The 15,802-nt window shown below is 45.5% G+C and overlaps 1 protein-coding gene and 1 long non-coding RNA gene across 4 annotated transcripts; one reads left to right on the plus strand and one right to left on the minus strand.

The window, feature by feature from the left end:
• Positions 1-752: 752 nt before the first annotated feature.
• On the minus strand, positions 753-15,140 carry RHOF (ras homolog family member F, filopodia associated). 3 transcript variants are annotated; one of them, XM_081966248.1, is made up of 5 exons: positions 11,024-15,140; positions 3,526-3,613; positions 3,141-3,250; positions 2,568-2,702; positions 753-1,151 (listed from the first exon to the last, which is right to left on the minus strand). In XM_081966248.1, the coding sequence occupies exons 1-5, from the start codon at positions 11,114-11,116 to the stop codon at positions 987-989; spliced, it is 591 nt and encodes a 196-aa protein (XP_081822374.1). In that variant the 5' UTR covers positions 11,117-15,140; the 3' UTR covers positions 753-986. The 3 variants fall into 3 exon arrangements, 2 of the variants coding, with proteins under 2 accessions (XP_081822374.1, XP_081822373.1); XM_081966247.1 differs by lacking the exon at positions 11,024-15,140 and adding an exon at positions 6,181-6,639; XR_014176465.1 differs by lacking the exons at positions 753-1,151; positions 11,024-15,140 and adding exons at positions 1,175-2,350; positions 6,181-6,639 and having other exon boundaries at positions 2,388-2,702.
• LOC309398930 lies at positions 7,923-9,398 on the plus strand. Its single transcript, XR_014176466.1, has 2 exons — positions 7,923-8,681; positions 9,319-9,398. It is a non-coding gene; the product is annotated as an uncharacterized lncRNA (long non-coding RNA).
• Positions 15,141-15,802: the final 662 nt, after the last annotated feature.

Raw genomic sequence — 15,802 nt, forward strand, 5'->3', positions numbered from 1 at the left:
AGTTAATGGCAATCTTAAGTCATAAACCATAGTCTGCAAGCTTTAGTGTAGCACATGAAAACGATGCATTAAATCAGTATTTCTCAACCATGGCGACATGAAGATGTGGAGGCTTCAACTCCCAAAAAAAAGCTTACTGGGGAATTCTGGGAGTTGAAGTCCACAGATCTTCACACTGCCACGGTTGAGAAATATGGCATTAAATCAAAATAGAGCAAACTCTATGGTTTATATGTTAGAATAGAATACAATAATAGAGTTGGAAGGGACTTTAGAGGTCTTTTAGTCCAACCCCATGCTTAGACAGGAAACCCTACACCACTTCAGACAAATGGATGTCCAACCTCTTCTTAAAAACTTCCAGTGTTGGAGCATTTACAACTTCTGGAGGCAAGTTGTTCCACTGATTAATTGTTCTCACTGTCAGGAAATTTCTCCTCAGTTCTGGGTTGCTTCTCTCCTTGATGAGTTTCCATCCATTGCTTCTTGTTCTGCCCTCGAATGCTTTGGAGAACAGCTTGACTCCCTCTTCTTTGGGGCTGCCCCTGAGATATTGGAACACTGCTATCCTGTCTCCCCTAGCTCTTCTTTTCATTAAACTAGACATACCCAGTTCCTGCAGCCGTTCCTCATATGTTTTATGCCATGCAACGCCAGCGTGCACCTTGAAAAGTTTATTGAAAAGTACCACTTCCTAGATAATACTGCTAGGATGTAAGAGGTTTTTTTTTAAATTGTTATATATATATGTATATATATTTTAAAAAGGCAAGTAGCAAAGTGATCTCCTGGAAATAAAAAAGACCTGGGAAAGGAAGAGCTGCTTCTTAGTGAAACTTTTCACCCCTGGATGCAAAAGCAGAAATCCTGTTACAATCCAAATGAAAAGTCCCTTTTTCAAGTCCAGAAAGAACCCTGCAAATGTTTCCTTGGATATCATGGAAGGAAGAAGAAGAAAAAGTCTTCCTCTGTCCGGTTTCACATTGTCATAAGAGGACGCAAGGTCTTGATTTGTTCTGGCGTTTGGCCTTCTTGATGGCGTTCAGGGCTATGCTAGCCGCTTCGATGAAAATGGACTCAACGTTTTCCCGAAACTTGGCTGAACACTCAAGGTATACGCTGGCACCGATCTGGCAACAAGCTTCTTCGCCCTGCAAGAGAGAGAATACCCACAGAAGCCTTACGTGATGGCATCAACAGCGAGCAGCAAGATAAACTGGTTGATGGCTGATGGATTTTTCACGCTGCTTTTGGGGAAGCAGAGGGTGAGGAGGGGTACTGACTGGGGGGTCGGGGTTCGCAGGAGGCTGTGGGCTCTACTCTGCCCCAAGTTGAGCATTGTGGTGAGCCAAGGTGGCACAATGGTTGGAGTGCAGCACTGCAGGCTACTTCAGCTGGCTGCTAGGTGAAGTTCGGCAGTTTGATCCTCACCAACTCAAGGTTGACTCGTCCTTCCGTCCTTCCAAGGTGGGCCAAATGAGGACCCAGATTGTTGGGGGCAAGAGGCTGACTCTGTAAACCGCTTAGGGAGGGCTATAAAAGCACTTAAGAAAGCGGTAGATAAGTCTGTGCTATTGTAGGAGCTAATGTATCTACTTCGACAACATCACACAAGATAGGCAAGTAGACTAGCCTAGCCGACTCAGTGTCTGTGGAAATACTCAAATCATGGTTTGTACCCGAAGCTGCTTTTCTGAAAGGCAACTCAACTTTCTTGGTTTTTTTCCTTGAAAATGTTTTCGTTTTCAAAGGGGGGGGGGGGAAACCTTGAAAGAAGCAGAACTGAAGAAGCTCCTTGGATGAGAAGTGAAACTTTTTCAAGGAAAAACCCAAGAATGTCCAGTTGCCTTTTGGAAAAGGACCTTTTGGAAATAGTCTCCTTAGATAAAGGTAAAGATTCGCACAAATGTGCTAGTCGTTCCTGACTCTAGGAGGCGATGCTCATCTCCGTTTCAAAGCCGAAAGGCCAGCGCTGTCCGAAGACGTCTCTGTGGTCATGTGGCCAGCATGACTCAATGCCAAAGGCGCAGGGAACGCTGTTCCCTTCCCACCAAAGGTGGTTCCTATTTTTCTACTTGCATTTTTAATGTGCTTTCAAACTGCTAAGTTGGCAGAAGCTGGGACAAGTAACAGGAGCTCACTCCGTTACACGGAGCTAGGGATTCAAACCTCCAAACTGCCAACCTTTCTGATCGACAAGCTCAGCGTCCTAGCCGCTGAGCCACTGTGTCCCTTAGCCTCCTTAAGTCTAAACCAAATCGTTTTTTGGCTCAGTGCCTTGCGTGTAACTCGGTCATTAAATACTTTTCTACGCTGGGCCAGGCAGCAAATTCAGCTCTTCATCTGACACCTTCAATCCCATTGCTCTCCTGCTGAGAAACAGACACCTTCAATCCCATTGCTCTCCTGGTGAGAAACAGTCTTCACCTATATGAAATGCAGACAGACCTGAAGCTTTGGTTATGGGTGATGCCTCCTCAACTGACCCGATGTTGCTTGAAAGGACAGGTGACCTGAGTTTAGTGGTTTATACCTGAAGAAAGAGGTAAGTGGCTTGCTCTCTTTACCTGTTTGTAGGTGATCGGTTCCTGTTGAGCGGAACGGAGCTTTTTGAGATGTTCTTTGTCTTTCCGGAGATCAGTTTTACAACCCACCAAGAGGATGGGGATTCCGCGGCAGAAGTGGTTGACTTCCTGGATCCACTGTTGGAGAACAAAGTGTGGACTTTGCTAGAGCGGCTCAAACGGAATAGGGGTACACGTACATGTACTAAGCTGTGGTTTGCAAGACTTGTTAGAAGCCATTTCCTCCTAACTTTCCTGGTTTCTCCACTTTTGTCGTGAAGGCTGAGAGTTAGATTAATGCTGACAGTGTAGCTTTGAAAGTGCCACAATTACATATGCTAAATGATAAGTTTCTTCAATAAGCTGCAACTGGTTTGATCTGTAGTTTGTGCAAACCCTTAAATCATGGCTTACAAGCGACAGTGACAGCACATTCAGTTGTCACCAAACCAACTGGGAGAAATCTCCAGATCCTATGTGCACTAAAGGACTTCTAATTAGCTGCTTCACAAACAGGTGACTCTATAGAGAATAAAATCATGTTTCTTTCACGTTTTAGTTCTAAAGACCTCTTACCTTGATTAATACATTATCAAAGCTAAAAGGATTCATGACGTCATAGCAAATCAAAACCACATGAGTGCTTTGGTACGAGAGTGGCCGTAAGCGATCATAATCTTCTTGTCCTAAAAGGAAGAAATTACCAAATAAATTTAGGTGCGTTTTCTACGTGTGTTATGTATATCTGGCTGACTTCTTGCTTGCTCTGTTTTTTTACAATAATATGGAGCAGGAAAACTCCAAATGGACAGTGTTTTCAATATGCCAAGCAAGATATGTTCTGATAATATTCCTAATTTGCACCACAGGGATTACCTAAACTTTTAGAGGAACACCTAACTTGGCTACCTTTGGATGAACTTTTTTTTTAAAAAAAAAGCAGAATCAAGATGAATATTACCTGCAGTATCATACAAATGTAAGACGACTTCTTTTTTCCCCACAATGACATTGGTTGTATATTTTTCAAAGACCGAAGGGGCATATTCCTGTCCGGAAGTGGAAAATGAACGTTATTAGTATACACTGTCAAGTTTCACAGCTCCTCCCAGCGTGTTTTACAACTTTATATTTCCCTTCTGCAAAAAATAGCCGCGAAACTTTCCAAATCTTTAAGTGATGGCAACCACATGCATTTAAGCTGTTTTTAAAACTTTTTAAAAAGCTGTCTTAAACTCTCTTAAGCTGTTTTAAAAAACTGTTAAAAAGGGACTTTTTAAGGAGAGCAGACTGAGCCATGACTGTGGATTTATTTTATTTATTTATTTCTTGGATTTCTAGACCGCCCCCTCTCCCAAAAAGGGACTCGGGGCGGTGTACAGTCAATGCAGATAAAAATACAATCATAAAACAATTAAATACATTTGGATGGAGGAGATAGGCTGTACAAGAAATAAATATATTCTAAAACCCTAAAAACATCCCCAATTAAAAACCCAAACCCAATTAAAATAAATCCCCGGGAGGTAAAACTAAGAGAGTGCCAGGCCAGCTGATTGAAATAGGTGAGTCTTTAACTTTTGACGGAAGGAGCGGAGGTCGGTGGTGGTTCGAATGTCGGGGGGGAGGTCATTCCAGAGGGTTGGGCCCATCACAGAGAAGGACCTACTCCTAGGTGTCGCCCGCTGACACTGCCTAGCGGACGGCACCAGGAGTCCCTCCCTGTGTGAGCGGATAGGTCGCAGGGACATGTGTGGTAGGATGCGATCCTGCAGATAACTAGGATAGCTTGTTTCTTTGCCTCCCATTCTAAGGAAGAGCAGCAGATACATAAAAATATAGAAAACTGATGGGCAGCAAAAGAACTAGCTGCCCAATAATACCCAATAAATCCCAATGCCTGAAACAGCCATTATGTTGGACTAAGACTAAGATCTATAGACCTTCACCAAGGCTAAGCCTTATTTATTTTTTCTTGTTTTGAGTTGTATCTAGGATGTGGCATACCACAGACCTCCAGATATCCTGCCTGACTTCTGCCTCTTGGTCCAGGAGCATTTTCAAGTAGAACACACGTTGTGTGTGAATTTCTGCAATTGTTCAAGTATCAATCTTGGCAGATTTCTGCAAAAAAATTCTGGAAGAACCGGATTCTGCCGTGGATTTCAGTCTGAAATCCAGAGCTCATTGGAACCAGCCTTGCATTAATATAATATAATATAATAGTAGACTTGGAAGGGACCTTGGAGGTCTTCTAGTCCAACCCCCTGCCTAGGCAGGAAACCCTATACCGTTTCAGACAAATGGCTATCCAACATCTTCTTAAAGACTTCCAGTGTTGGGGCATTCACAACTTCTGGAGGCAACTTCTGTTCCTCTGATTAATTGTTCTAACTGTCAGGAAATTTATCCTCAGTTCCAAGTTGCTTCTCTCCTTGATTAGTTTCTACCCATTGCTTCTTGTCCTACCCTCAGAGGCCTTGGAGAATAGTTGACTCCCTCTTCTTTGTGGCAGCCCCTGAGATACTGGAAGACTGCTATCATGTCTCCCCTAGTCCTTCTTTCTTTTAAGCTAAACATACCCAGTTCCTGCAACCGTTCTTCATATGTTTTAGCCTCCAGTCCCCTCATCATCTTTGTTGGTTGTATCAAATTCAGATTTGCTATGGGGCCACATTGATTGCAGAAGCATTATACTGATGGAGATAGCAAGTTGTCCTTACAGCCTTGTGCAGAAAACTGAATCACCCCTGAGGCCATCAAGGATGTGCAATCCCCCCAACTTTCAAATCTGCGATAAGTGAAGCAGTAACGGGAAGTCCTTCACTCATGCATCCTGTTGCCGGGCCGGCTACGTAGATGTTGAGATGTTTCTTAAGATGAACCACCAAGGGGAACAATTTTGCCCCATTTTAGTCATTTCCACAACGTTTGCATGTGTCGTGCGTAGCGATAAAGCCAGACTTTTCGCTTCGCTTCAAGCAATTTTGCCCATTCTCATCAAGCCAGTAAATATGAGGGCGGCCTGCTGTTTGCCTAAACGGGCGACAAAGATGGGACCCCTCGAAATGAGACTCAAATGACTCTTATTCTTTCCTTTTTTAAATAAAAAAGAAATCGAGGCTTTATTTCCTGTCTTTTAAATGTATTTATTTATAGGCCTTCTTTGTTGTTTATTTTGATGGGAGTCAAGACAATGTTGCCATCTCCACAGCTTTGAACCCTATCACACTATCAAGCCCATCATCCCCAGCTGTGTCAGTCTCACACATCTGGGCTGATTTTTATGTCTGCTACTGGCCAAGAATCTCCTCCTGAGGAAGGTGCTACAAATGGCACCTTTGCCAAAATCAGGGACCCTCCACACAGGTTGTCAGAATGAGGATACGGGGGGATCTTTCTGAGCGACCCCCACTCGCAATAGAGGGAAATGCCGCCCCTTTTTTTTTTGCCTCTGAGGGGATTCTAGGACCCTCTCCTGAAGGAAGCTTCCAGACCTTCTAGAAGCTTCCCGCGCGACGATTCGGGAATGGGGAGCTTCCCGCGCGGAGCGAGCTGAGGAGGGGGCCGAGCGAGCCCTGATTGGCTGAGAGGGTCTATAAAAGCCAGCGCTCACCTCGGGGAAAGCGCCTTTGGCGTGCACCAAAAGGAGCGAAGTCTTTCCGCAGCCGCCGTCTCCCACCACCACCGCTTTCAGCTCGGTCTTCGAGCCCTTCCTCGGCTCGTTGGCTTCCCGGCTGCCGGGTCCCGAGCTGTTCCTCTCGGCCATGGACTAGCGCCGCCGCCGCTGCTGCTGCTGCCGCCGCCGCCTCCTCGAAAAGAGCTGCTTCTCGGGCGAGAGTGGGAGAGAGGCGGTGGAGGAGGCCTCGCCTCCTTCCTCCTCGCTGCGGCTTCGGAAGGCGGCGAGTCTCCGCCGCCAGTTTCCCTATAAAGCGCCGAGGGAGGATCGAAGCTGTCTTGGTCCCTCTTGCATCGACCCAATCCGGGGCGTCAAAGATTTGTTCCCGGCGCTTGGATACCCCAACGCGGGTTCTCTTTTTGCCCGCTGGCTTAGGAAGCCGGAGGCTGCGAGTTCTGCTTCAGACAGGAAAACCAGCCCACCTTGCAGGGTTGTTGTGGGGGAAATGAGCAAGGAGCATTAGACATGGCTGCCTTGGGTTACTAATAAAGAAATATAATTAAAATGAGGTTCTTCAACTGGGTGCCCTCCAAGTTACATCCTCTCCAAAGAGGTTGCACGGATTCTTGCAATTTGGCCTGTACACACACACACACACCACCATTGCATTATATCATGGCCACCTAGTTGGGGCTGATGGGCATTCTGTTGCTAGGCAAGACACTGGTCTGGCCCCATTTTACAACTTTGCACACTTGTCAAGTGACTGCAGCTAACACAGTTCTTAAGTATTCCCCGTGTGAATGTCACAAAAGGTGATTGACATGACCTGCCTAGGAAACTGCAACTGTCATAAATATGAGTCAATTGCCAAGTGGCTGAATTTTGATCACATGACCTCAGGGATGCTGGAAGAGTTAAGGGTGAAAAATCCATCATAAGGCACTTCTCAGTGTCTCAACTTTGTTCTATAAAGTTTTATTTTTTCTTTCCATATTCATTCACAAATATACATTATCATAGGTACTATTAATATTTACCTGTTGTCTTCTAGCGTTTATCACAATCTGTTTAAAAATATAAAAAGCATAATTGGGGTTGCTTTCTCCCCCCCCCATGTATCCATCTTATTTTGCAACAACCCTCTTTTCTTCCCAACCTCCCTCCTTCTACCTTCTTTCTTCCTCTCCCCCACTCCTCTCTTCTTCTTACCCTCTCTCCTTTTACAATGTCTGCCTTACTTCCTCTCCTTTACCCTTCTTTTCCCTCCTCTTCCTGTTGTTGCCCTTGCTTATTTTCTTCTTCACTCAGATGGATTTTCGGGGTGAAATTCCAGCAACCCCGGTTTTATATTTACCTAAAAATAAATTTCCTCTTCCACATTTTATTTCCCTAAATAATTCCACTTAGACTGTGCATCTTAATGTTTTTCTATTTTTTCCTTCCCCTCCCCTTAATTTGGTAATGTGTCCTCTGGGTTGCTTAAGTGTCATAACTTTGAAGTGTCACTAAATGAACGTGCAATTTGAGGGTTTCCTGTATTTAGGATTATGAGTTTGCCTATTGGGGTTGCCAGAGTCACCTTCACTTTGTCCTGATGGATCTCAAGCTAAGTTTAAGGATGTTTTTATAAATGCAACAAACCGCCTTGGAAGCCTTTATACAAAAAAAAAAAGGTTCCATAATGACCTAAGATCAATGTTGCCACACTTTTTTTTTCATCTTCTGGGGTACTTGCTTCTTTCCAGCAAGACGATACCCAAAATACAGGATGGTCTTTGGGCTTTAAATAGGATTTGGAGTAGTGTACAGTAACGATGCTTTATATTCTTCCTCCAATCAGCTTAAAGATAGTGCACGTAGTCTCTTTATTTTTTGGCACACGTGCAGGAGGGAGGAAGTATCTGAATCTTTGCCCTGCCTTTTGAAGTCTCACTTTGGGATTAAGAAATAAACACCCACGCTAAAAAGAATTACAATACAGACGGCAAAGTCATTTTCAGCAAATACCATTTTATTGTTGCCTGGCACCATTTGTGCTTAGGGTATTTCAACAGATTCTACATTTTTAAGTACAAGTTTAGTGAGTTGGCTCTGCAGATAAATTGGGAGCTGTGTCCCACTATCTAACTTAGCAGTTTTAAACATTTTTTTAAAGCTTTCAACAGGTGGCAGCACCTTGCCTAGCAACATCCATGGATGTTGGCTTGGATGTCCATGAAGTCACCATTAACAGGAGGCCATTTTTCTTCTTGTAGCTACTTCGTGTCACCACTAGATGGCCCTCTAAGCCTAAAAACCACCACCACCCATGGAAGCTTTGCTGTGACAGTCAAGGGAAGAGGAAATTGCTACCAGTCCAAAAAGCAAAAGGCAGATGGCGGAGGAAGACGTCAGCTGACCCGAAAGCGCAAGCAAGCAATGTCTTCTCTTCCGCGGGGCTTTGGACCTGTGTTCTCTGAATGAGCCTCACCAAGGAAATCACTTCTGAAACCTGGGTAATTTCGCAAAGCTTGAAATATTTATGAAAAATCCAATCGGCTCGTTGCACACTAGCTACAATTGGGAGGTGGGATCAAGTTCATGAAAAACAAGTAACTTCTGACTGGTATTGTTGGTGCAATGCTTGTAACTGACTTTTCTTGAAAAAGTATTACTAGTCACTGTACTTTAATCTCATTTTTTTCCTTTCAGGAATTAGGAACGATATGTTCTGTGCCTTTGTTTTATCTGCATAATTACCTTGTGTGCCAAGCTAACTTCTGGTTCTTAAATGCTGCCTTTGTTTCCTACCCTCTTCGTAAAAGGAAGCTAGGGCATAGTTTTGCATGATTTTTAAATAATTAGTGCAGGATACATTTCTAGCATTCATTTATAGTTCTACTACTAATTACAAAACCTCTCAGCCATGAGCATGCCAGTTTTGTACTCTACTGGTGGGTGGGTGGAGTTCTACTATATGTGTAATATACAAGTTGTCCACTCTGTAGTAAACACGGAAATGGGAACAAACCACATCTCCTGTAAAATGAGAAACATACTTCCTCTTTCTCTAAGCCTAGCATGAGTTAGCACTGCAACTAAACGCAAAACTGCCCTCTTTTAACTATGTTTTACATTCTCCCTTTAATTTAGCATCCTCAAAAGCATGACATGGGCTGAAGTCAATTTACAGAAACAGTAAGTACAATAAACCTTATTGTTGTATAAATCGATTCACGTGGTGTTGCAAGGTTTCATTGCTCTACCTTCCAGGTTTCATGTTACAGCATTGTCTGTTTCACCTATTGCATGCTGACATTTGTTCAAAACGTGTAACCCAACAAACTGAAGTATGCCCCAAAATGACGGGGATTAGTGATGCCAGTACTCTAATCTAGCATGGTCGCTTTCAAGCATTTATAGAGCTGCTGCTTGAATAAGTTGACTTCTTTTTATCTAGCTAGTGGGAAAACATTGAAATAAGCACAAGACTAATCGCTTATTTAACACTTGCTAGCAAGTCACTCAAGAAGACCAGACACAACGTTCCTTTTTTTAAGTTGGAAAAAAAAAAGAGTCCAAATTAAAGATGCGTTCAAATATTAAGCAAACTTAGGGAAATTTGCAAACATAACAAATGTATGGCACACTAACCAGGTCACTTAGACCTAACAGCATTTGCACAACATTCCAAACTTGCTTAGTGACTACAGGTTAAGCCATAAAGAACAAGGTTTTGCTCATTCAAATCATTTATTATTCAGTGTATTACATGAATAAAAAAAATAGGTGCATTCAGTAATCAAGTGTCTTGAGCAAACCTAGCCTCCAGTGGCCATCATGTAGATTTGTCATTTTCAGTGGCCAAGGCCAATGTCCTTGAATATTCTACTCATAGTCCATAATCCTACCGAGAGCCCATCCACGCTATTTGATAGAGAGTCGCACTGCTGGCGGCTGCATTTGAATACTTGAAAATAACCATTTTACCAGAGCAGTCAGTAGGTGGGGGTTGAACTTCAGTTTGTTCCATGAACTGATTTGAGTTTATTTTGGCCCAGCAAAGATTTCTCAGTTCACACATCGCCTTGATCCAGGTTTGATTTTAATGTATGATTTAGAACTGTTGCACAATGGGAAGCCAACTATTGGTTTCCCATAAAACTCAAACCTAATTTCTACTAAAAGGGATACATTAGAATTCAGTCCTGAAACCACGTGTGCACAAAATACATCACACTGTGTCATTTTCAATACTATCCAGAGCACATGTCATCCAGCTATTTGAAAGCGTAATAAAATGAAGCTATCGTTGCCATCATAAAGTAGAAGCAGAGTCTCAAGCTCCTCGCGTTTAAGCAACTTGAATTATGCTACTTCCTCAACCGTCTCTTAGTGTTGCAAGACAAACATAACTAAAGCTGGCCTTTTGAGGAAGAACATAGTCTGCTTCGGGACTTGATGTTTTGCAGTCTGACACAAAACTTCAACCAGTAGGCACGTATTTATGCAAAATGTCCTAATATTTTTGCCTTGAAGGAGTGGCATTAATCACGAAGGCAATTATTCAAAGGTAATGTGATCCAAAAGGCACTTGCTGTTCTCAGATTACCTTTGCCACTAATATACCAACTGGAAGCACTCTGGAGGATGGACATACAATTTTATTTTGTCTAACAATTTGCCAGAAGTATACAATTAAAAGAATTGGCTGGCTCTTATTGGGATAATGTTATGCCTGTGGTTTAGGCTTACCAAAGCTACCAAATTTAGCAGCATTACCAAAGCTAAAACTAGTCCTTTTGCCAAGCTCCAGCAATGCCATATTCCTTGCCCAAATCCTCAGTAGGGTATTCACACAAACAGTTCCTGGGTTAGATTGCCAAGGGTTGCCTCGTCCGGCATTGGGCGCTTGAGAGCAGAAAAGGAGGTGAAATGCAGGCCAGTGCATCCTAGCAACTGCTCCTTAACAGGATACGATGACAAGATCTGCACCGCAGCCATGATTGGCCGAGGGAGCCACAGCAGATCCGACTGATATATAATATTTAATCAAGACCAGACAGATCAAATTATGGCACAGCACAATATGTGAACAAGACTGGGTTCAAATAACACATCCACCTTGGTTTTCCATGGCCTGCTGAATAGACAACTGGCTCCATATACAAGACGACAAGACAAACTGACTTGCACACCGCCCAGCAGTGCCTTTGTAAACAACCGTTAAGACCGAAACTGAGCCAATCACATGATGAATGTGGAGATTGTTCTGTTCCTTATGGCCAAGAGCAGCTTAACCTTACTCCATAAGAGTATCCTTCTTTTACGTAAGCTCCTACCGTATACCTCCATTTCTCCCCCCTACCCTACACATTCACTTCACACTAGGAAGATTGGAAGCCGATCCTGTTTCTTTTGCTTAATCTCTTCCTGCCCGCTTGAAGGTCCCCTTACAACTGCCTAAAGAGCCCCCTCCAGCCACTTTCTTCCTCTGCTGGAGGAAGGTTTAAAGTGCAAAGGGGGAAAAAAGCATTCAACTAGACCTTGCTCGGGGGACAAAGAGCCATTCAGAATGTGCAAACATTTCATAAAACTGCCCCTCTGTACTCTCGTCTTCTGGCTCACAAAAGTGGGTGGAGTCTTGGCTGTCTAAATATATAACAAAACAGGAAGCGGGCCAGGAGGCTTGCTTGTACGAACTTGCTCTCACACAGCTTCTTCTCTAACGTTTGAGTGAAGTTAAGTTTGGATTTCCACGCCGGCCTCAATTCAGACTTACAATGTCCCTACACAGACATTGAACCATTTGGGCTAGAAAAACAGAGAATTTCTACCTCTGGGCTAATTTAACTTGAAAACCTTTAGAAACATCGGGAATGATGTGCATTTTTGCACATCAAAGCCTTCTCCAAGGACAGTTCAAATGGAATGAAGTAAAACACCCTTGAAACTGACATGCATTGAAATATTACTGCTTGTTGGCTAAACAGATGAAGCAGGCAAACCATTTCTACACAAATTCAGTGCAAATCACCCTCTCGAGACAATTTAACAAACTCGACAGCCAACGCAGGTCTTCGCCATCTGCATAATTATCCAAATTCCAAAAGTCTGCTTTGATCAACCAAAAGACTCCATCTTAGAGCCTTCGACTCAGCCACTCTGTTGAAATTTTAAAATAAACGGTCTAATATCCAGAAATCCCAAATTAGGACACAACAATGTAGTACTTAATCCAGGCACTTCAGTCAAGGAGGAAAACCAGGCATTCCATTGTGTCTAAGTCAGCATCGCAACTGTTCACGCAAGCTGCAAACATTTCAGTTTACATCTTATCTCAGCCTTGAAATCACGGGATTAATTTGTACATAAAATTATCGATGTATTCCAGCCCTGCCTTCACACCTATCTACAGCATGGGGGGGGGGGGGCGAGGGGGGGGAACTATGCAACTGTATATTGAACAATGGTAAAAGAAAGATATGCGGATTGCTTGGAAAAGTCTTAACCCGCAATATTCTAGCCCAATTGCAAAAGATACGGAAGCTAAAGAGTAGCCATTGCACAGTGACCTACATTCGGCTCAGTGTGATGAGGAGGGAATGAAAAACCCAAGGAAGAAGCACAAAGATCGGAGCTGCAGGATCAAGCTTGTTCTGGGCTGTTGCTGGTGCCTGGCTCCGACTCATCCGAAAGGAATCCGAGAAGCCATCGGCCGCCACATCTCTGCTAGCACATACCAGCAATCTTGGGGCAGATGCCTTCTTAAGCCAGCATCTGGGGACTGGGCTCGCTGTTCTCCCTCCCAGCAAGTAGGTCACCTACTGAGGGAGAGGAAATGGCAAATCGGTAGAAGATGCACGCAACCACTCTCTCCCGGCAGGATTGTTCACATGGAAATAACAATGCGCCAGGATGCTGCCTCCTCCTCCTCCCTCAGCCTGGTGGCAGAAATTAAAGCCAGTTCTCCCAACCCCACTTTAAAGGCCGCCAAGTGTACGATGTCAGGCTAAGCAGGTTGACTCTGAAGCAGTTGGCATAATTGACCAGGATTATGTCCCACTTGTATGCTTTCGACTTAAGCAATCGCTTTACCTTCTCTCTTCCCACAAAGGCCTGAAGGATGACGTGGCTTAATGTTTAACAGGCAGGCAGAGTCCGTTCCTCGAAGCTGTTGCTTAAAAACCGGTTTAACCGCTTGAGCAAATCCCCCGGTAGAGGTGGTAAAATGGCATCCGAGAGGCAACACCCAGGGCCTCCCTCTGAATATTTTAGCAGCAGCAGCAGCAGCAGCACCAGGGCTGGGGAAGAGAAAGGCTTCAACCCTCACCCCTCCCGAGAGATTGATAGGGAAGAGAAAGGTCAGATGGATTTACGCTTGCCGAGATCGGTGCCTATTTTGCCACTCCGGCTGCTCTGAGGACAGCTAATCTTTTTCTAAGCCCCAAACCAGAGCTGGTGGCTCCTCTACTAATTTCTGCATCGATTAAAAAAACAAAAAGATCCTGGCCGAGCCTGCGGAAAAGGCTGCAATAGAAGAGTCTGGCGTGAAGTCAAGGCCCGAGGCGTCGCCCTTGCTCTTTCAAAAAATGCCCCCATGTGGGAGCAGCTGAGCGCAGTGAAGCAACCCGAGGATCCACTGCTGGAGAGAGCGAGCCGTCTTGGCTGGAGGAAAGAGAAGGGAGCGCCCGAGTGGCTCTCCTGTCCTTACTCTGGATCTTGGCCCTGCAAACCAAGCGAGCGGCTTCAGCCGAGCTACGCCTGGCACAAGCCTCTCCACTGCCAAGTGGGCAGATGCCAGCAGGAAGAAGCTCGCTCTGGTCTGACAAGAGAGCACGGCTCCCTTCGCTGGTGCTGCTGCAACAACAGCAGCTGCTGCTGTTCCTCCTCCTCCTCCTCCTGCTCCTCCAACATGGCTGAGCTCACCCTTCCTAGGGGTCAGGTCTGGGGGAGGAGAGGCTGAGCAATGCCGCCAACACCCAGCTTGGAGCTTCCAGGGCAGGAGCTCAGGGTCCTCCCCACCCCTCGCCCAGCTGCCTGCAGAAGCAGCAGCAGAAGAAGGAAGGCAGCGCCGCCATGTCTGAGCAACCCTCTCCCTCTGCTGCAAGCAAGGGGGGGAAGGGGGGGAGAGGCTGCCTGCCCCAACCGTGCCATGGAGCTGCTGCTGCTGCTGGAGAGACTTAGAAGGGCACAGCCCGCCGCCTTAAGAGCCCAGCTATTCTGACTTCTCCCCTGGGAGGGCTCAGCAGAAGAGCAGGCAGGGCTGGAGCCCAGCCAGGACTTGCTGGCTTGCTGCAAAACAGCCACCATCTTTCCCCGTCTCTCCTTTGCAAGACAGCGAGGAGGAGAAGGCGAGGCATCTCGGCTTCCTCCCCACTCCATCCGAGGGGAGAGGCAGGGGGCTGTCCGGGGACCAAAGAAAACCTCTCTGAGCAGCTCCTGCAAGGCGGAAAAGGAGAGAGAGCAAACAAAGAGTCCCACTGGGAGCCAGCCTCACACACCATTCCCCCCCCCCGCCCACCCCCGGCATGGCTCCAGCCTGCTTGCCTCTGAACAGAGAACCGGCCAAACTCCATTTTGCTTCCCTTCCTCACACCCTGGACTATGGTTGTTTTTTTGGGGGGGGGGGGAGAGAGAAGAGAGCTGAGCAATGCCAACTCGCTTCCATTGCTTCGGATCGCTGGTTCTCTTGGAAAAGGAAACGCATTCAGCAAATAACAAACAAAAAGCCTTCCTAAGAACTGCAGGAAGCCCCAACCTCTCCGCTTCTCTTTGTTTGCAGTAAGGGGGGGGGGGGGGAGGCAAGCCCTTCTGCTTGATTTTCAAGGGCAGCAGCTTGGCAGCTTCTCTCAAATCTGCCTGGATCCATCAAGCAGCCCCTTCCAGCTCCAGCCCAGTGCTTTGTTTGGCCAAGGTGGAAGAAAAGGGATCTGATCCTGGTGGTCGATCCCTCCCCACCCCCACCCCCAGATCGTTAGCAACATTTCCCCCTCCACCCAACCGAAAGCAGCTTGGCTATCCATGCTGGAGGAAGCCCCTTTGTCGCAGAGCGAAGGAAAGAGAGGCCTGCTCTCTTCTTCCCCTGCGAAGGGCGGACGCGTTACTTACCCGCACACCATTCCTCGGGCAGATCTGGAGGTGCAGTTGGGGGAGGCTGGGGCATATAAAAAGGGCGGAAAAAAAGCCCACTATTGCTAAATATTGGTCGCAGGCTTCTCTGATCTGCCGCAAATTTGCAAATCAAATCTCTCCCAGTCATGCCTAGGGCTAAAAACAACAGAACCAAACCAAAATAGTAATTAAAAAAAGGAAGGTGGTGGTGGTGGTGGGGGGTTTAAGGCATCTTACGGATTTTGACCCCAGCCAATTTGGGCTGCCTTAAGTCGGTACATTTCGCGATTTATGCCGCTCCTCGAGACAACTGCGTGGTCTTTCCTCCCCCCCACCCCACCGTCTTTTTTTAAAAAAAAACAAAAACACATCAATTCCTGCCCCATCTGTCCATGTTAGTGTGGCTACGCCTGACTAAGTTACTGTAGGTCAACATCTCAAGCATCTTCTAAGCCTTCAGAAGCAATTGGTTTAGATCAACAAGACAAATATATATATATAGCTATAGAGATATATCATGACA

This window comes from Natrix helvetica, assembly GCF_964273705.1.
Source record: "Natrix helvetica genome assembly, chromosome: 14".
Classification (NCBI taxonomy): Eukaryota; Metazoa; Chordata; class Lepidosauria; order Squamata; family Natricidae; genus Natrix; species Natrix helvetica.